General features: G+C 40.4%; 1 protein-coding gene across 4 annotated transcripts in view; it reads right to left on the reverse strand.

Annotated features, from left to right (window-relative positions):
- Positions 1-9,767: 9,767 nt before the first annotated feature.
- pax3b (paired box 3b) overlaps positions 9,768-21,524 on the reverse strand; it is a 28,526-nt gene continuing 16,769 nt past the window's right edge. For 2 of the 4 annotated variants that reach the window (XM_030744856.1, XM_030744854.1), the window contains exons 5-9: positions 20,290-20,489; positions 19,436-19,601; positions 18,433-18,647; positions 14,914-15,193; positions 9,768-11,502 (exon numbers count right to left, since the gene is read on the reverse strand). In XM_030744856.1, coding sequence (XP_030600716.1) covers positions 11,468-11,502; positions 14,914-15,193; positions 18,433-18,647; positions 19,436-19,601; positions 20,290-20,489 — 896 coding nt within the window. In that variant the 3' untranslated portion in view covers positions 9,768-11,467. Of the gene's footprint in view, positions 11,503-14,908; positions 15,194-18,432; positions 18,648-19,435; positions 19,602-20,289; positions 20,490-21,524 lie in introns of all 4 variants that reach the window. The other 2 variants (XM_030744857.1, XM_030744855.1) reach the window with 1 other exon arrangement.

Here is a 21,524-nt window from a genome sequence, read left to right on the forward strand (position 1 = left end):
AATTTTTCTACTTTTTCTTTGTTGACTGTATGTTGAATAAAGTTTTTGGATTTGCCCGCATGCTGTGAGTGTTGTGTTGTCAGACAGCGCTTCAGTCTGACTGACTGCATAGTTTTGTATGTTATAGTAACCTAATTACTGCATAGCTTAGTACAAGTCATGTTTACAAGTGTACGTGTGATTTTTATGAGTTAGGACACCATTCAGAGTCTTGGTGCGGTGCTACCCAGCATGAGAACTACAGCAGTGTACGTGGGTGTAGGGAGCAGAGAAGTGGGCACCAGGAGCATGTCCCTCCTCAGTGTGGGACATCTTATATCAATATAATACACTTCAGTTTTTTCATCCCAAGACACATAAAAAGACATTAAAACGGAGGACATTTTCCCTTATCAATCAGTGACCAGAATATAATATTGATACCTTGTTGGTCCAATCAGTCTTTAATTTTCTAAAACTACGTATCATAAGTGTGAAGAGTAGCCTAATAAAACAAAGTATTTTTAAACATATTACTAAAAATGACCTTTACAAACAAGCATAAACACTTCAAAATTATATTATTAATGGACAACACACTGCTGCACAGACTACACATCTGCACAGGTCTTCCATTATTTTGACATTTTACTAACTGAGCTTGACTCAAAGGAGGAATAACTTACAGCTGTTACTGCTGCCTTGCTCTTAGATGACTAGATGTGACAGGAGTCCCAGCAACTATTAATACAAACTGAATGCAAAGTGGCAGAAATTTAACTCATGATAAACTTCATTTTTGCTTTGTTGTTAATAATTCCAGGTAGCATCCTCATAGCTGCAAACCTTTTGCTTGTACTTGCATCAGTGGCAGAACACCGTGAGCTTCCTTCATTAAATGCTGGAACATAAAATGTTCCTGAGGCACAGAGTCAGTTATACAGTTAAATAATTTATTACAATACAGCTATCTTCAGAAAGACTGATAGCTTCATCTTAATTGTCAGGAAATGTTATTTTAGAAGTTTGAACCTTTTAGTAAGTCTTTCAGTTTTTTTCCTCTCAAATTTAAGGACACTACTTGCAGTAGTTATTATGGTGTGACTGTTCTACACGAGGATGTTCAGAAAAAAAAAAAAAAAATATATATATATATATATATATCAAATTGGATCCTCATTTTCACCAGTACTGACACCAACGCAGTCCAATCACTAGCAGCTGAACACATTTAACAGTTGGTGGCTATGGCTAATAATCAAACAATAAAGTGTTGGAGATAAGGAGCAAACTTTTATCCCGTCTGCAATATTAATTTAACAGGAGAACACAATCTAAAAACTGTTGCAGGTTTCTTGAAGTCTGAGAAAAGTCTCCAAGCAGCTAGACAGAAACAGTAGCAGTATGGTGTCAGGTCACCAGCAGCACAGCACTCCCTCAGACAGACAAAAACAGTCTTTCTGGGATTTTTCCACTACCTGAGAGTCTTAAAATGCTTGTCATACATATGCCGCACAGTTATGTTGTCAGAAATGGTATTGAGTATCAAATATTTTCTTGGGTATTGGTGTCAGGTGTGAAATTCTAGTATTGTGACAACCCCTGACATATACAAGATGTCTGAGCGGGTGAAAATAATCCAAAGTTGACTTCTCTTTGTGGCAGCGTTTCCTCTTCATCAAGGAAAATATTTGAAACCAACAATATTTCATCAATTCTGCTGATTTACATAGATTTTTAATTCATTTCATAACTAGTTTTTAGAAGGATACTATTTTTATATTTTTGCAGACAGACGTCCACCCAACAGGGAGTTAGCTTAGCTTAAAAAGACAGAACATCCTGGCTCTTTCAAAATGTAAAGCACAAAACACCAAAGGGGTTATTTTGAAACTTATTATTAATAAATTTGCTTTAACTGTTTCAAAATTCCATCTTTAAACCAAAGTGGTTAGCGGGACTTCCATGCCATAAAGAATGATTTAGAACAGTAATGCTTTTTTCAGTCTAGCAGCTAGCCTGCTGCTAGGTGTATCATCATGTTCGCATACTGACTTTCGAGTATCATCTATAGATAGGATAAAACATGGATGTAGCTTCCAAGCTGGACAAATGAAGCCAGTGCAGAAGTGCTTGAACCCTCTGTAAACACTTGTAAACACTTTCCTGATGACTTAATGGTCTCAGTCACTCATTTTGGGTCAAATTGAATAAATTAAGTCTATTTCATTCATTTTGGCTGTACTGTGTTTTAAAATATGTGGGGCGGCTATGGTTCAGGAAATGGAGCGGGTGAATGGAGTGAGCGAATCAATTCCCCGGCTACTCCAGTCTGCATGTTGAAGTATCCTTGGGCAACATATTGAACCCTGAGTTGCCCCGATGCATCCACTGGCGTTTGAGTGTGAGAGCAAAGGTATAGAAAAAAGTGCGTGTATAAATGTGTGCATGATTGGGTGAATGAGGCTTGTAGCACTTTGACTGCTCAGTTAGAGGAGAAAAGCGTTAAAAAAGTACCGGTCTATTTTCCAGAATAGAAGTTTAACCATGATATGGTCACTGGCTATCAACTTGGAATGGACAAGTTGTAAGACAACGAGCAAGTGTTTTCACACTCAGAACACCCCCTCCTCATCACATCTGGGTTTTTTTTGTAACCAAAATGGTAATGGTGAAAAGGCTAGTCTCAGCACTTCAAAAAGGGACATCAGAAACCAATAGATTACATCATGGTAGCTACGGCCACCTTTTGTACTGGTACCGTCAGTCTAAGACATCAAGGTTTTTCTTTCTCCAACATACTTTTTGGGCAATAATTTGAATTCTGACAAATCTATTCCATCAGTTTTCTAGAGTTTTTATTTATTTAACAATTGAGAAATGGGTAGGAAAAGGATATTTTCAGTCGGAAGTGCATAAGAAACAAAAGATAAACGACCTTTAAGATGAGTGAAAAAAGGAAGTCTGCGTGAGGACGGAGTTTGACAGCACAGATGTCCTCCTTGTAGTCCAGATGACTACAAAAGTGTCAACAGAGATTAGACAGAAATAAGTCTTCCCAGAGAGTGTGTATTAAGGTCTAATGTTTGTGCTTGCAATCCATACACAATAACATCATGTAGTCGCAGTAAAATTGTTTATGGCATGTTATTCTATCATGATATTAACACTCTCTCTCTGCCACACAGAACATATCTTCACGTTACTTCCCAGCTTCCAACAGCTTCTTCGGCCAAAACAACACACACACACACACACACACACACACAGGACATGTGATTTTTCTCTGGGCAAAGAAAGGCCCTTAAAGCAGCGCTAGTGAACAGCTAAAGAGCAGAACAGCGCTCATATTGATGCAGTCACGTTGATCTTGTTTTGCTAGCCGTCATTTCCTAGAAATTCCTGCCTGGCTTCATTCCCCTTGCTCTTTCCTTTTGATTTGTGTCTGCCAGTTGTCTTTTGCTTTTTCACATGTAAGCTACGGCACACATACTGTACTGTACATAGCTTCCGCTGACACACCAAAAAAAGAAAAACACTGCGCATATTGTCTCTAAACTCCACTCTCTCCTTTCCTAACATCATTTCGTTCTCATTATGTGATTCTATAAAAATGAGTCGGTGCATTCGTGCTTTTTGCTGTGCTCCATCACTATCAAAACAGTCTCCTAGCTGCTGTGGTTTACCCTTAAAGTGATGCTGCACACAAAAGAGCTCATCTGGGTGTCCGACACTCAGCAGCCAATTAAAACGTAGCTGTTAAAGGTTTATGGTTTCATTCTTTGTATGAAACAGCAGCTATGAACCAAATGGGTCGCAGGGGAGAAGAGAATTTGGTTTCGAGGCTTTCTGACATGGAGTTGACTTTGCTAAAGGATCTCCTTTAACCCTAACCAAAGCCACTTTTCTAAACGCCTCCAAGTCGCTTTGGTGCCTAAACCCTATCAAACTCGTGATTGTGAGCAAGCCTTTCTGGCGGAAAGGCCCGAAGGCAAATTTTGCCAGTACCATAATGCATACATGCCAACTCATTCAAACAGTGACAAACCATTTAAACAGTGTAAAAAAAAAAAAAAAAAGGAAACAGTGTATTTAAAGCTGCCATATTCTACAGTTTTTACAGACTCTTCAAGTTTATCCTTTAATCTCTTTTAGCTTTTTATTTGCTTACCTTTATTTGCCCTTTTGGGTTTATTCCCTCCCCGCTCATTAGCACTGTTTACACCAGCAGCAGCTTAAAGCTACAAAAGCGCTTGAAAGAGACTGTACATTATTTTGTTCCCCAACCCCAAGCAGGACACAGACAGGATTATAAACAAGTTGGTGTGCATATTAGCATATTTCCTACATATTTCCTAATGAAATCAAACAACTGGCTGCTTACAAGGTTGCTATACTGACTTCAAAAGCAATGTTTCCAAATTGCTTCTGTTACACTTAGATTGCTGTAAGACAACACATATATGAATGAGGAATGGAGAAAAGTGAATGAATACACACTTTCCCAGCTTGGATGGACACAGTAAACATGTTAGTGGTCCAGTTTTTCCTCAAACAGAAACGCCCTCCTTCTGTTTTCTCTTAACTCGAGGTGACGATTGAGCCAAGAAGCCGTTCCCCACGTGCACATTGATTATAAAGAAGCCAGAGGTACAAGCATGAAACTGTCACAGGTGTCAGCGCTATGCAGAGATGCTGCAGTAACACCGCAGTGAAGCAGATGACAATAAATATGAACCTCATATAATTAAAAAAACATTTAAACAAGTTAAGTTAAATATCACCTTGACTGTCAAGCTGGTGGCTCGCTCTGACCATCCCCCGACATCATCATCCATCAGCACAACACTAATGGAGCTTTTCTAACATGTGGTGTATGTTGCAGGAAGCTTTGTTGAACCCAAACCATCAGTGTATTAACCCTTACCGAGTGAGATTTGTCCCTAAACTAACTAGTAATTGTTGAACTAGGGATTTAGATTTTCAACTAATGGGTTTTGAAAAGTGAGCCTCGAAGTCATAAGTCAATCCAAAAGAGGCCAGGCAAGATTAAGTGAAAGCATTTGACAGAAAACAAGAACTTGACAAAAAAAAAGGGGGCGGGGGGGCATTCTGAAGACAAGATTCGATAAATCATAATAATGTGAACACACAGTGATCTTTCATCCACTGGTTCCTGTCATCTCCTCCTCCTCCTCCTCCTTCTCAGATGCCTTCCTTCTCCTCTGTGTCGATGTGTTTTTCCATCCGGAGGTTCATAGGTTAAGTTGTGCCCAGCATGTGTTACTGCTCAGGTCAGCAACAGCCAAAACCTGTGATGACAGAGTGTGTGAATGCTGGGGAGTGTCAGGGGTTAAGTGTGTGTACAGGTTGCATGGCAAAGCTGGGGTATGTAGGAAACACCCCAAACCTTTTCTTTCCACCTGGTGTTCAAACAGAGCAGGGCTGATGCCAGGTTTTAATGGCTTTACATATACACATATATTATTTTCATCTAAGGTTATGATATACTATAATGCATGTAAACACAGATTGACTGAAGCGCTTCAGGTGGAACTTGTAACAGCCGGTTTTTACTGTTGAAATGTACAACACCAAACACTGTGTAGCATCCCCTCTTCCTTTAACAGCAGTCTACAAACATCTGGGAACTGAGGAGAGCAGCTCCTTGACTTTTGGAGAGAGGAATGTTGTCCCAGTCTTGTCTGATAGAGGATTCTAGATGCTCAACAGTCCTGGGTCTTGTTTTCAATCGCCGAGGACAGTGCTGCCTGAGGCCTCGGAGATCACAGCCATCCAAAACTGATTTTCAGCCTTCTTCCTTATGCACAGAGATTTCTCCAGATTCTCAGAATTGTTGATAATATGTGACATAGACGACGAGATATTTAAAGTTTTCACAATTTTACATTGAGGAACATTATTCTGAAATTGTTCAACAATTTTGTGGACAGTTTTTTGTAGATTGGTGAACCTCTGCTGATCTTTATATATCTTTATTCCTTAGAAACTCTCTCTAAGATGTTCTTTTTATACCCAGTAATGTTACTGAGCTGTTGCCAGTCAGCCTAATTAGATGCAAAATGCTCCTCCAGCTGTTTCTTTTTAGTACCAGCCTTTTCTTGCCCCTGCCCAAACTTTTTTAAGACGTGTTGCCACCAAACTTGAAATGTGCTAATTTTTTCATGAACTGGTTAAATATCTCAGTTTAAGCATTTGATATGTTTTCTTTTTTACTGTGAATAAGTTATATGTTTATGAGATTTTGAAATGACTGTATTCTGGTTTTTATTCACATTTTATACAGCGTCCCAAATGTTTTGGAATTGGGTTTGTTAAATATTGAAGTTTATTATAAAATCCCAAATTTAAAACCTTCCAGTATTAAATAAAGCTATCAACAGAATGTCAAGGACCAACTGGTATAAGTTTATGCCCCAAACACAGTGTATATGTATGGTGTCCACATGATGTCACGTGAAGTTGAATTAGGGCTGGGTCATATATTCAAGTAATGCCAATAGTGTTAGCGAGCCAATGCAACCCTGAAACGAACATGGATAATATGGAGAGGCAGGGGTAGTACTAGTGCTAGGTACGTCATAACCACAGACCCTTCTGAAACATGCGGTGCAACCTGATGGACACCTCCCTAGAAATGTAACTACACATCACACTGACATAGTCAGTTCCTCATATGCATTTTGAGCTACTTCCTTATAGTTTTTGAATTGATCAGTGCGAGAATAATAACCAGCATCTCAATTTAAGGATTCACAAATGTCAGCAAATTCCTGAATGGAGATTGCAGAAACTCCTGGAATGAATGTGAGGGAATGTACAAAGAAGTGGAAAAACCTGAGGGACATCTATGTTTGCCCTCTATATGAAAAAAAAAAATGACCACAACAAAGAGCAGCGAGCCATGAGGGAAAAATGTTCCAGCATTTTACTTGTTTCTTTTGTGGCTGGTACTGCATATAAAACACTGGGATTCGACCACAAGGTAATTAACACATAAGCAGAAGCATAAACGCTGGCATCGGCTACTTGCAAGGGTTACATCACAGCCTCTACAAAGATTCACCCCAGAACTCTAAATCAGCCAATGCTGTGCAGCCAGTTAGCTCAGTGGCATCAGAAAAGAACCCAGACAGAGGTAAGAAGCCTGAGTCACTGTTTTTTTTTTTTTTCTTGACATTCTTCTCTCAATTGGCAATGTGTTGTTTATTTCATTTTGTTGTGAACAATAAAAAAGTTATTTTTATTTGAATATTACTGACAGCGCTAATGTGTTTGCTAAGGAAGATTTTCAATGATAGGTGTTTCAGACAAAATACAAGTGGCATATGTGCTTTGCTAACTTTCTGGTAAAACACTGGAGAGATTATCATAGCTAAAATGATTCCCGATGAGAGCATATCTATGATAAAACAATATCTGTACAAAATCTAAATATTAACGGACTTTTTTAAATGTGTGTTTTCAAATATGAGTGTAGGGAGAAGGCGAGAGACTAACTAGAACTGTGCAAATGTTGTGCAAAGTTGCATTGACGTTCTCCCAAGTAGGAGATATACACACATACACCATGATCATTATAGTAAGAGATTATTATTATTACACCTTTTACTGAATTTTCCATGTGGAATCTAATTTTAGCTGATGAATTCTTCCAAAAGATGCTTTTTCCGCCAGACTAAACAAAGTCTAAATTTTCCAGAATTCAATGGTTAGTCTGCTTTGTGCCACTGATTAATTTAGACATCTATCTAAAGTCTGACTACTTGGTTTAGTCAAAGTCTATCTGTGTGAAACTGACCTCAGTACATCTGGGCTAAACCCAGGCAGACAGAGGGAGAACATGCTAACACCAGCCAGCTGGTGATCACATTCAAACCAAAACCCCTCTGTGCTAACCGCTGAGCTAGTGTGCCAACAGCTTTCTGTTTGACTACATGATCCTTCTAAAAGTTACCCAAGAACCACGAAACACATGGTAGAGACAATCAGAAAAGGTCCACACACACACACACTCACACGCGAGCACACACACTTTTAACACAGAATGACAGAAGCAGCTGCTGGCATGATCTGGAGGTCATGTTAGATCACAATACTGAGGAAAAAAACAAATTCTTTAACCCTGGGGGTGGGGGTGGGGGTGGGGGGGGGTCTAAGATCTGAGTTACTGGATCACATGGTGATACAACACTGTGTTTGCCTCACTTTGTGTGTCTGTAAGAATGAGAGAGAGAGGGAGTGTGAGAGATTGGGTTTAGAAAAAGTTTTATTAATCTGGAATCTTAAAGAGGGCGGCGGGAGAGATTTCAAAACTATTAACACACACTGTGCAGAGTGTCTTGATAGATCATCATGCTGCAACCCACAGAAAACAATCCAGCTGAGTAGTCACTAAGGACACTTAAATAACTCTAAAATACATTTTTCACTATAAATATATTTGCAGCACTAAACAGCTTTATTTTTGGTAAGAAAAAAAGAGGAGCATTAAAAGAAATAGAAAAAATAAATAAATAATTTGAGGGGAAAAATCCGGCTATTTCATTTGGATTTCTTTGAATACAGCAGTTTGTGTGGAGTAAAAGGACCCGTCCAAAAATTTGTCATTATCTGGCAGTATGAAATGTCATTAAAATAGTTCCATGTAACTACACTCTGGGGTGTATTAAAGAAATAATAGCCTTTTCAGAGCAGGGGGAGAGTTCATTAATAAAAGTAATGTCTTAGTTTAGGAACTGTGCAGGTGTGATTTGTCTTCATCTTTAATGGTACGGACTGATTAAGAAAGCAAACAGTGTGTGTATGTGAGTGTCCAAATGGAGCTACACACATGCATGTGCATCTGTGTGTATCCGCAGCAGCGTTGGTGATTAGACCACCACTGCCTGCACTTTTCCACAATGTGTGTGTGTGTGTGTGTGTGTGTTGGCATGTGTGTCTCAGTGTGTTGGCAAACAGAGCTGACAAGACTATGAGTGATCCTTAACGTTGTTATTGACTCAGGCTTTATTTATAGAGTGTGTGGTCCTGCTGCATGAGCTGCACACAGCGCCACCCCTCTGAGGCCCGCGAGCAGACACTATTAATCAGAAGAATGTTATAATTAGGCTTAATACCCTCAGGCTGCATGAAAACACACACGCACGCACACACACACGCACGCACACACACACACACGCACACACACACAGAAACAACACTATAAGCGAACATGAACATAATGTATGAATGCACGTGGTGCAGAAACACACACCCACACACACACACACACACACACACACACACACACAGAGGGGGCCCTGTGTACGTAAGCAGGGCGGATGGGTTGCAGAGGTTTTTGGAGGGGCTGGGCATGCTGTTTGTCCAAAAACGCTTTAAGGCTTGTTCTCTTCATCGGAGAGGTTGTTAAACAAAAGTCAGTTTGTTACAGTAGCGGGGGGCCAGCGGGGGCAATAATACACACCAATGCAGATGTCTGAGCATTTACAGCCATCCGTGAGAAAGCCTGTTGTGTTCAGTGTCAAATCCGATGTCTGGTGATCCCCATTTGGCCGGGCCTATTTTGGTTGGAGGGTTCACATGAGCCCCTTGAAAAGTACACATTTGTCTCCGAGTGCGCTTGTATTCTTCCGCCAGTGAATCACAGTCACTCTCTTTTGCTTTCTCTCTCTCTTTTTTTTTTTTTTTTTCAAAGCTATGGCAAAAAATAAATACAAAGACTCCCATTTAGCAGAACAACAAAAAAACAGACGAAAACAAGCAGCTATTTTTGGAAGTTTCATTTTATTATAAATAGGAGTGATAATGCGCTTGTACACATGACATCATGTCATATCGCTTTGTCAAATAATACAAAAAAAATATCAAATGAATGAAAGGACTGCTTCATTCTAATATAGACAGAAGGACAAAACAAGAGCGCTGGTGAGGACACTCTGCTATTCACAATTTCATGGATAAAGGATTTCTGCGGAAAGGTTTTTTTTTCTTTAATGATGCTCTTTGACACACAGGACGCTCGTGACAATAAATATGTCTGGAATGCATCGAAAATCTAATCAGTATTTCCTGCTTTTGTAAAACGGAAGTTTAAAAAAAAAAAAAAATTTCCAAACAACACAAAGAAATAAAAAAATACAATTTTGGCTTTGTCATTCCTTCATTTGCTCTTTATACTGGCATTCCCTTCACTCAAGTCCTCCTCTCGAGACCTTTAAGTCCTTACAAATGTGGTCCCCTCAGAGTGCTCTTTTAGCAATATTAGCAGTGTTTCCTATTTGTTTGGACCCAAAAGCCTTCAAACGCACATGTGTTGCTCCTTTGCAAACTTCCAAACTAGATCCAGAGAATGACATCAAGAGGCACATTTGATTTTCTTATTGTTTTAATGCTGAAGTTGACTCTAAGATACATGATATTGCACTTCTGCTCAGCTAGGAGAGTGGCTGTCTTCAGTCTAAACTCTTTTGCTTTCTTGCTTTCTCAAGTGTCTCTTGGTCGTGACTTGTGACCCGCTGGATTTTTCTTGCCAGGAGAAGATCTTTAGAGTTTTTTTTTTTTTTTTTTTTTTAACGCTGTGATCGATCTAGCTTGTCTCCCCCCCCCCCTCCATACGCCCTCTTTTAAACCCATTTCTCTGCCACCCTCCTCTACTGCTCTCTCATCTGTCACTTTCCCTAAAGTCACCTCTTGACCTTTTTAAAGTTCCTCTTTAAAACGACAAAAGGCCTCACCGTCCCGAAACATCAATGAGGGGGAGAGGCAGAGGGGGCGGAGGGGGCAGGAGGAATGTTTGAATTAACTTTCTCTGCAGTACAGCTGTGGTGTACATTAGACTTTCTGACACAATAAAAAAAAAGTAAAAAAACACTGTTAGTTCGAGTTTGTTTTCCTTCTCTCTGGAATTTCTCTCCATGTGTGGGATGCTGAGATGTCAAATAAATGCAACAAAATCAACAAAGCCCTTTTCTTCCCGCCGTACAATTTGAGGATTAATTTGGGAATCTTCCAGGCGCTCACGTGGTGCAGAGATATGTAAACATGTCCCTTCGAGCATGTGCTCAAAGGTAGTCTGTGATGATAGGTTTGGGTTCTCCGTCCTTACAGGCAGAGATGGCTGTGAAAGTTCCACTTTGTGGCACAGCAGATGTTCAGAGCTCCACTGACCCAACAACAGTAAGCGCTGGAATGTCCACCGTTCATCTACAATAGAAATGTTTGTGGTTAATCAACAGTTTTTGCTCCCATATTTTCTCTTGTGGTCCCTTTTTTTTTTTTTGTCCATTTCTCCACCAAGAAAAATAACGTAACATCCTGCAGTAGAGAATATGTCCCAGTAAATGGTTTAAAAAAAAAAAGATTTGGTCCAGATATTAAAATATTTCTGCTGCTACACACACACACACACACACACACACACATACACACACACACACGCGCACGGGGCCTTCAGTGAAGCTGCTCATCAGGTGATTTCAGGCCTCAGATAAGGAAGGGTACCTATAAGAAAAAAAAAAACAGTTAAATTATTACCAGTGAAAATTGTTTGGGGTTTTTTTCCAAGTGGAAAGACAATAAAAGAGATATATGGCTGCAATAAATTTTGGGCATATGTGCCATTCTGCTAACATATGGCTATTGTTAGCATAGCATGGTGTAGGTTCATCACACAAAGATGTGTGAGGTGTAGGTCTGTGCAGAGGGAAATGGAACCACAAGGAAAATATCTGCATTATTAAAAAGAAAATATAATGGAAGCATTTATATGTAGAGTATATACATCATAAAGTAAATGCTGCATCTTATCCTGATCAGGTGGATACTGAGGTCATGTATTTAAGTTCCAACACTAAAAACAATAAAAACACTGGTTTAAATCCTTCTCCAAACTGCCCTCAGCTACATTTTGTGAAGAAATTGAATGTAATGTACTAACAGTTTTTATTTTATTCTATTTTATTTTCTTTTAACCTCTATTTTACCAGGAAAATCCCACTGAGTTTTAAAATCTCTTTTATGAGGGAGTCATGGCCAAAAAGTTACTAATAAGGGAATCACAGAACATCTTGCAATAATGTTGCAATATGTGGCCCCAATAATGGCTGTGATTAATGTATCATGATACAGAGACTGCAATACTCAAGATATTTCAAGGCAATTATCTATTAAATGTGACAATATCTTTAGAACTATAGAAAAAGTTTAACCCCACAAAGGTTCCTATGTGTCTTTAATTTTGTATAAATTTAATTTTAATAATGTGCCAGCTCAATTTATTAGCTCTCAGATTATCTTTCCAGTGCTGGGCATCTTTTTTTTTATAAGTTTCTTCTTCTTTGGTACAAGTTTGTTAACTTTCATTCACCTTACCCTCATCCATCTGATAAAGAGTCATAAAGTCGTGATTCTGATAGGTCAGATTGGTTGGGGAAACTGGTCAGAGCAGCTGGATTTTTATTAAAAATACTGGCGTGAATGGAAGCAGGACAATATATTACAATATTTTGGTATTATTTATATCTACACCAAAATCAACAATAAAACATCTAACTGGCCATAGTATTTTGTTATTGTAGAATTTTATCAAGTTTTGTCATTGATTAACGTGTGTTTGGGGTCCTGCATAACCCAGTTTTGTATGTGAGCAAATAAGGAGCAACTTCAAACTCCACACTTGGTTTTTAACCTTTTTAAAAATGGAGTAACGAACAATCTGACTTTGCATTTTTGGTTGACAATCAAACATGAGAAATGTAATGAACATAAACCAGATTTAACGGAGCACAGAAACAGTAGCTCTGAAGATTTCTGATAAATGTCTTCAACAATCAAAGAAGTGTTTATGGGTTTCCATGGCTTGTATGCTGTGGGACTTTTTAAGACTAATTCTGACTGGAGGTCCTTTCTCTGGTACATAGGAAGAGATGTGTCTTATGTCTCAGTTTTTTTTCCCCCCCAAGTACTCAACATGAGCTTTAATTGACACCGCAGCAGGTAAAGAAAATGGCGCCATATCATCAGCAAAAACTCTCACTGACAGGTGACCTTTGCAAAAAAGCACCACAGTAATGTCTGCTTAGCAACAGAGACATTACATAAATAAAACCAAACAAGTGCTTCATGGATTACCGCTGTAATTTCCGTGAGGCGGTCCAGTGAGAGCTAACGTGTTGTCAAAATGTGCAACAGTGTGTGGACCAGTTTTTTTGCACTTCTCTGGAACCTGGAGCAGTACTGTTCAACACTGCTTCCCCAGCTGACCTCAGTCCTAGCACCTGTTTCTAATAGCCGCCCTGCCAGAGGCTATTAGGATCCGTCCACCCCCAGAAAGGACCTTTCCTCTGCAGCTCCAAACCCAACCACACACCGGCTATCCAGTCGCACTGATTAATCACATCAAGATGGACTGCTCAGCCTTGTAACACAGCTAAGGTGTGTGTGTGTGTGTGTGTGTGTGTGTGCGTGTGCGCACTTGTGTGGGTTGCCCTGGTGGTTGAGTGCACAGAGCTACATGTTAACGGTTCATTGAGTGTGTTGCACTAATTCTTTATTCTGTCCACTTTAAGACATTCGACCAAGATATTTCATTAGACATTTGCTGCTATCGGATATTAAGTTAGATATTCATTTGATACCTGCCCCCCCACAGAGCTACACTGAGTCAGACTCGCTGGACCGTTGCCATGCTCTTTGAAGGACCTGGTTGTATTGAGGTTGCCACAAGGTCAATGGATGAATCTGATTGGTCAACCCCCTGTGGAGCAAAATTGGAAACGGCGGCCGCTGTAATCACACTGTGACGGAAAACGATGTTGCCTTCCAATGTTAGACGGAGATTTGTTTGAAGTTGATTTTAACCCTTAAGCTAACAGTAACAGTAATGTGAAGTGAAAAGACCCTCACTCCAGGTATTCTCTGAGGACAAACAGTCTGAGGAGGGCTCCCCTTTACCCTGATGGAAGCCGACTCTGCAGCGTACCTGACCGCAGAGTTCAGTATCAGCGCCGGGTCAATCACTTCATAGATGGAATCAGAGCTGCACAATTAACCCCAACACTTGAGACTGCACGACTGTACCCACAAAATTTTAACAAGCAGTGCTGCAGCTACTTGCGTGCTGCATGTTCAAGAGTTTTTTTTTTTTTTTTTTCCCATTTGTGGAAGGAAAGTAAGGAGTCTGCGGTTACAGGGTAGACCTGAGACCACTGGACTACCAGCGTGCCCGATAATCATACACTGTAACGCCTGATTTGGCTCAAGTGTTTTCATGTGTAAGTAAGTAAAAGGCCACAATAAAACCAGTCAGCAGTTTGGACTAGAAAACTGGAAAGTTACTGAAAGCCATACAGTAGATTCAAAATAAACACAACGCTGTGGTTTTTGTTGTTCTTTGGTTACATGATCTCTAAGCCCTAAGAAAAGCACAGACACCAAAATAGACCATATTTTGCAGCCGGCTACTGTATTTTTCATTCCTGCACATTTATTTGTTCATACATTTCTGACTCTGCAGAATCATATTTTACACACAAAACACACAATCAGTTTATAAAATAAAACACATTTTTAGGAGTATTTAAAATTAGATCCACATCCTGTATATAACTATAATCTTAAAATACTGCTTACTTTTAATACTTGAAGGATATTTTGATGATAACCGATGACGATGTACTTTTAATTTGAAATGCAGGCCTTTTTACTTGTATTGGAACAAAAGTACGTATGATAAATGAATAGCTCTGGCTTATTCTGGTATTAAATTAATATATTTATATATGTGTGTGTGTTTTCTCAGTGCTGTCTTTTTTACACAATTGTGTGCAAAAACTGGGGGGTTTTTTTGCCCATGCGGTGGTTGGTGTGAAACTAAAAGGTAGGAATAAAAAAGATGAAGTTTATTGACCTTACTTTGTCCGTACTGGCTGTACTGGTAGGACGCCACGTGGTCGACGGTGTAGCCTGGTGAGCTGTAGGAAGGGGGGCAATAGGACTGGGAGCTGGGCAGGGAGGGCAGAGCTGACATGGAAGGAACGCTGGTGAGACCCTCCAGGCCCTTGATGTGATCCATCCGCTGGCTGCAGCTGGCAGCCATGCCGGCCGGGGGCTCGAGGCCGCCTGTCAGTGGGGAGATGGCGTAGTCGCTTTGGGGCTGATGTGGCACACCGCCTGGGTTCAGCAGACCCATCACCTGATTAGAAGGAAGCAAAGAAGAAGTGAGGAATGAAAACTGAATTAATTGTGGGTTGTTAATTATGAGTACTGAGTCTGGCTCCAATGGGATCTGAATTGGTGCGGCAGTTAGTACAGCTTATTTATCATGAAAATAAGTGGAAGACAATATTTGTCACCTCCCAGTCGTTTGCTCAGCTAGGTGTAATTGGTGTAAATGTTACAAACAAGACAAATTCAAATATTTCAGTGTGATTTTTTAAAATTTTGGTGATTAGCACCTTAAACCCTACTTTTTCAGAGGGGTGGAAGACATGTTTCCTTTTGCTTTTTTGGTTTCTGATAAGCCACTATAACAGTATAAATATCTCTAGAGTATAAGCATAGTAGTGTGGACTATGTATCAACTCAGACACTAACACCAACATAAGCCCTAAGTAAGGAAATCCCCCTGTCACAGACATCAAAAGGTTCCCAGCGAGCCTGTCCCAGACTGAGATAGCACCAGAAAGGAAGAATTAAGCAATTTGTCTCCGATCCTTGGCTCTACTTATTCTAAAATTCCTTTTTGACACCGCTCCAAAAACCCATGGCACAAGATAACTTATCTCCAAGAGAGATATGCTGACAAAGACAACACAAAAGAAAGGTCTGCGCGAGCTCGGCTCTGTCCAAACCCTCAGAATAGATTTCCAGTTTCAGATCTCCGTTAGCTCTTGACCTGGTCTTTATTAGCGACCAGATAATCAAATTTGGGGGAATGGTCCTTGGCCAGCAGAGAATGGAAAAGAGCTGGGGGGCTACGTGTTTCAACTGGCTTCAAAACAGACCTGATATCGCAGACACCCCCCCCCCCCCCCCCCCCCCCCCCCCCTTTCACTCTTTGAATTTACCTGTTTGTTACTAAAGTGCCTGGAAAACCATAAATAAGGAGTAGAGACTGGCTTTATCACTTATGAAATTAACTCTAACTGAACCTGCTACCTCTAAATGTATCATATCCCACCTCCTTCTCCACCATGCAAAGGCCTCAAGGGTCTTCCAGTTGTCCTAATCAGAAGCAGGTACACCACTCTGCGTCCTCCTGGTCCTCTAAGTGACATATTATTCTACATTCACACACACACATGGTCCTGCTTAAATCATTTCCCAAGTAGGGGAGGTGAGTGGAGGAGTCCAAGTTGATTTTGAGAGGGGAGTTGTGTTTCCTCCTGTGCCTGGTAACATTTTCCTTGAGAATTAACCTGCATTTGAAAGGTTTGGTTTAAACAGAAAGAGATCAGGGAGACAACGAGGCTGCCTCAAACTACAGCCAGCAGGAATACCTGCACTTCCAGTTGATGGAGTCTAGTCTGGTGACTTTAATCAGACTTCTAGCTAACATCCTTCTCTTTTCTGAGCTTCTCCCTACCTAAGGAGAGGGCTGCCCCATCCAGGGTGTTTTATTTTGGAGCACTGCCGATGCCAGCGGCCTAAATCAGGAGTTAGCAGGGAAGAATGTTGGAATTGGGGGAAAACATCTAAGATAGGACATTCCTTCCTGGCCGTACAAAATATATACAAATAAATTAAAACCTTTGCTTTCGCATGGAAGAATGTCGAGGCAGACATTTTAAGAATGCAACAATGAGAAGCTTTCCTTGCGGCTTGAGTATGACTTCAAGTGTGTGCGTGCATACACATGACCATGCTGTCCATGCGTGCACAATATTTGTTGTAAAGTGGATTTACTTTGTGCATATATTAAGGATGCATGAGCATATGTCTGCATATCTGAAAGCATGCGTGTTAAAGTAAAAGCTCATCCACATTCTCTCACAACTCAGTTGAGTATATTCAGATCAATTTACTGAGGCATAGATCAGACAAATATCAGCACCTTTGAATGATATAGCATCAAATTTCAGTTATTTGTATTTTTATCACATCCTTTTTGGATAAATGTTAAAAATATTACGATCAAGAGCTGAAAAGTTTCAAAAGGTTTAGTATTCTTTAAAGGTGGACATTTCTTTGCTTCCTTGGAGCAAAAGGTGAAATTAATAATAATAAATATAATGTTGAATAAATGAAAAATATCAGCCAAATTATTATTTTAAATATTGGTATCCATATCAGCCCAGAATTACATAATTTGTGTACCTCTAGCAAAATTAGTTTGAGTCATTTGTGAATAAATTGGCTTTAGCTCCTTGCATTAAGTATTTGAAAATCCTGAAAAATGCAGCAATAAATCTAAACAGAAGATTGAAGAGTTGACTTAGACATGCCGCTTAACCATGACATGTAATATTTGTGTAAAAGATGTTGCAAAATCCTTAAGTGATCCTCTAAATGTTATGGAGTTGATCAATTATCTACACTGTGTGTGTGTGTGTGTGCGTGCGTGTGTGTGTGTGTGTGTGTGTGTGTGTGTGTGTGTGTGTGTGTGTGTGTGTGTGTGTGTGTGTGTGTGTAATTATGTGAATCTGAGTGTACATCTGTGCGAGTGTCTCTGTCTTCACACGGCTGTGGCCGATTCTCTGAGGAGTCAGCCTCCGCCAGGCTGAAATCTCATTTTCTGCCTGTTAGGCTCTCTGACTCCTCTGCTGCGCCCTCTGTCTAGATGCAGAGACCTTGAGACTTCATGCCTTGATAATTGACTGTAATTGTCTTTTCACTTCTCATTTGTCACACGCTCACTTGTCCTCTGTCCTTCTAGAGTCTTCTTGCTTATCTCCCTCAACGGCAAGTGACCCATCTGCCGCTGAGCGGAGAGGCTTGAAGTTATGGTGCAAACTGGAATCAGAAAGAAGTAAGGGTGTGCTTTTATGCTTTCTACAACTTGGTTGAGAAAAGGAGCATGTTTGACTTTTTAAAGCTCTCAATTCATCCCTCTGTCACGTGTTCTCAACTCAAACAGCCTCCATCTCTAGAGGCAAACCTCAAACATCAAGTCAGAAGAAACACCAGCTTAATCATACTGGCCGGTTTTCCTTTGAATTCATTTAATCCCAGACTAAATGCCGATCTGAGTTATGGGTTTTAAGTATATGAATATTTTCATCAATCAATTTATAGGTTTCCTATAAATAATTGAAAATATCACAGATATGAGTGAAGCAATCTTACCTCAGTGATTAGTTTGTTCCTTAATCTCTAAAAACAAAATCAAGATTTCAAGAAACTTTGTGCTTTTTAAACTGTTTTTGCGACGACATACAAGTCCCCGTTTGACATCAGACATGAAGCGCCACAAATGTCTGCTTTGTGTCTCACCTGTGGAGAGAGCCCATTCCCTATGGAAGGGTTCATGGGATTGGTTGGTGCTCCAGGGCTCACAAAGCTGTCTGAGTAGCCTGAGAAGGAGTGGCGTCCGGAGGCAAGGCAGTAAGAGGAGCCTCCTTCTCCCTGTCCTCCACCCCCGGAGGCCTGGTGGCCCGTGGAGGGAGGGAGAGGCTGGGGGCGATGCACCGTGCTGGGGGGCTCTGACACTAGCAGGAAAGATGAAGTTAGATTTGGAATTGGTTGGAAAAATATTTGGGCTAAGTGGTTGGGATCACTGAAGGCGCAATTAAAATGAAACCATATCCTTCAGGCAGACTTCAGAAAACTATACTGAATTTTTAACTTGTCAACTTGTATGTAAAAATATGCCAAAATAAAAGACATAAAGACTAAATATTTTTCATTCCAAAATAATAGACAGGCTTATATTATTTTATTGTCATGTGTTTCTGCTGATTTAAAGTATAAATAATACTAAACAGGTCTAAACAATAAGAAAATGAACAAAATTGATACTTTTTTATAAACAAACTCTGTGTGTGCTGTTCAGACTACACTGCACTCACTGACGACCCGGGAAAACTAAGAAACAAATCTGAGAGAAAATAAAACAGGAGTCCGCTGATGGTATCATGCATCAAATTCAACTTTTTCCTTTTTTTATTTTTAATAATTGCTAAAATTTGTAGGGTGTGGGGCGTGTACTTTCTGGAGATGTCCCAGAGAAAACTATGGGAAACACTGGGTTAGTTACATACTCTGCCCAGTAAAATTCCCAGCTTCTCTCCATGGACCATACTGCTTTAAAAAAAAAAAAGACCCAATTCCTCCTTTTTAGATTTTGGATCTCACATGAAACTATTACTCCAACTTTATTTGTTCAGACTTTATCCTCAGACGAATAACTACTGTTACCACAAAGGAATTTTAGAAAACAAGCTAAAAAATAAAATGAAAAGCCACTGACATCACACCAAGAGCACTGCATTTATACCTTGGGCTATGGATGAGGGGGGGTAGGTGCTATCAGCGAGCTGGTAGGGAGAGATACTGGACATGGCTGATGGTGGGAAGCCCCCTGGAATCAGGTGATTAAATGCCATCAGTTGATTGGCTCCAGCTTGCTTCCTCCATCTGGCTCGCCTGTTGCTGAACCACACCTGGAAGACATGACAGTGATGATGTTCAGAGTGTTTGTGTGCTTCTCTATTGACTCCAGCTCTTTGTTTATTTAGCATTACAGTCTTATGCACTCCATTCACGATAGTAGAATCTGTTTTATAAAGGAAATAACTCATCAGCTTTACAAGCTGCTAAAAATATTGTGAATGACACACACACACACACACACACACACACACACACACACACACACACACACACACACACACACATGTTCACAAATACACAGGGAGACATTTTTATCAGGGTGTGAAGTTGAAAAGACAGTGGGAAACAATGTAAGGGAAAATGTAAGTGTGTGTGTGTGTGTGTGTGTGTGTGTGTGTGTGTAGCATGGCTGGTTGGTCTGACATACTGTGCCCATATGGACAGAGCTCATGCTGGGACTGTTTACACTTCACATATGGAGCCCGTGGAGGAGAATTTACTGGACTTCACATTAGAAATAGCAAAGTACAGATTGGGCCCCTGGGAGCAGGGAGTAAGTTTGCACTATTGTATGGAGCAAAGTGAGATCAGCAGGATGCCTTTAAATGGTCAGCGTGTGTTTAAAGCCACAAAGTTCATGTGTGTTTCAGAGGGATGTTTAATGTAAGGCAGTGTTAGGTCATGGCTTTCATCTACATTTTGTAGATCCTGACAGTCCACGCATGTGCCTGCTCATACCTGCACCCTGGCCTCCGTGAGCTTGGCCCTCTGAGCGAGCTCCTCCCTGGTGTAGATGTCGGGATAGTGCGTTCTTTCGAAGGCCCTCTCCAGCTCTTCCAGTTGCTCTGCAGTGAAGGTGGTCCGACTGCGCCGCTGCTTCCTTTTCAGCGGCAGATCGGGCTCCGACTCCACGTCTGAACCTTCATCTGAGTGACTCGCTGTTTGGACATGAGAGGAAGGAAAAGAAGGACAGCCTTAGGAACAAGTCCATGAGCTGTGGCACACTGAAAGCCTCATTAAAGTCTCTATAAAAAGCATAAAGTGACCACCTGAAGAGCAAACTGGCTAAAGTCTAAAACCTTCCTGTGCAGTCAGTGAAATTTTATGATAAGGAAGAGAAATCACTTTTGCCATCTGTTGTCCTTTGTTTACACACATTGATAATAGAGGGTGGGGGAGGGGGGTCTACATCTTTACACAGTCACACAATCATACAGACAAACAGCTAAACAGACCTCCATTCAGAAGGAATATTCCAAGCCTAAGGAATAATCCCATCGGACATGATTCCCAGAGCACCACAGGGGGACCGGTGTACTAAAAGCCACACAAAAGGCTAATTTGGATCCAGGGGCCATTCTTCGAGTATGTGAGGGTGTGAGTGTATGGACAGTAGTCTTAATGCCCAGAGGCGAGCTGACTCGATGAAAGGCAAACTGTCTTTTCAGTCAGGTGATTGCTGCTTTACGATGGAAAGGGATGCTGTGCAGTTAACAATCTCTCCTTTTTTCCTGTCAGTCGGCATATACAAAACTACAATTCCACAAGTCCCAAACCTGCAGAGACAAGTCAGTGAAGAGCCAGGACTAAACTGAGCTGTATGATTTTATAATGGTGCCAGAAAATTGTAAGGCAAGCGTCGGCTTGATTCAATCTAAGCTCTGACTAATAATAAGACCCATTAAAACTCACATAGTTAAAAGCTACAACAGGGCTGAATGCAACTGCTATTGATACTGGGAGGAAAATGTGTATCATGGCTGGCTGTGTGACATAATGTTACCCATTCAATAAATAATCTATCTGTTGATTATTTCTTAACCCCTTAAGCTCTAGGCTGTGCTTTGAAATTTCTATTGCAAAAAAATCTCCAAATTTAGTCAGTAAAAGCTTCATAACTGCAAAGTCAAAATGAACGGAACAAAATGAAGGGGACAATTTTATTCCCACCTAATCAAGAGTACAGTGGGCAT

The sequence above is a fragment of the Archocentrus centrarchus genome, chromosome 13 (genome assembly GCF_007364275.1).
Source record: "Archocentrus centrarchus isolate MPI-CPG fArcCen1 chromosome 13, fArcCen1, whole genome shotgun sequence".
Classification (NCBI taxonomy): Eukaryota; Metazoa; Chordata; class Actinopteri; order Cichliformes; family Cichlidae; genus Archocentrus; species Archocentrus centrarchus.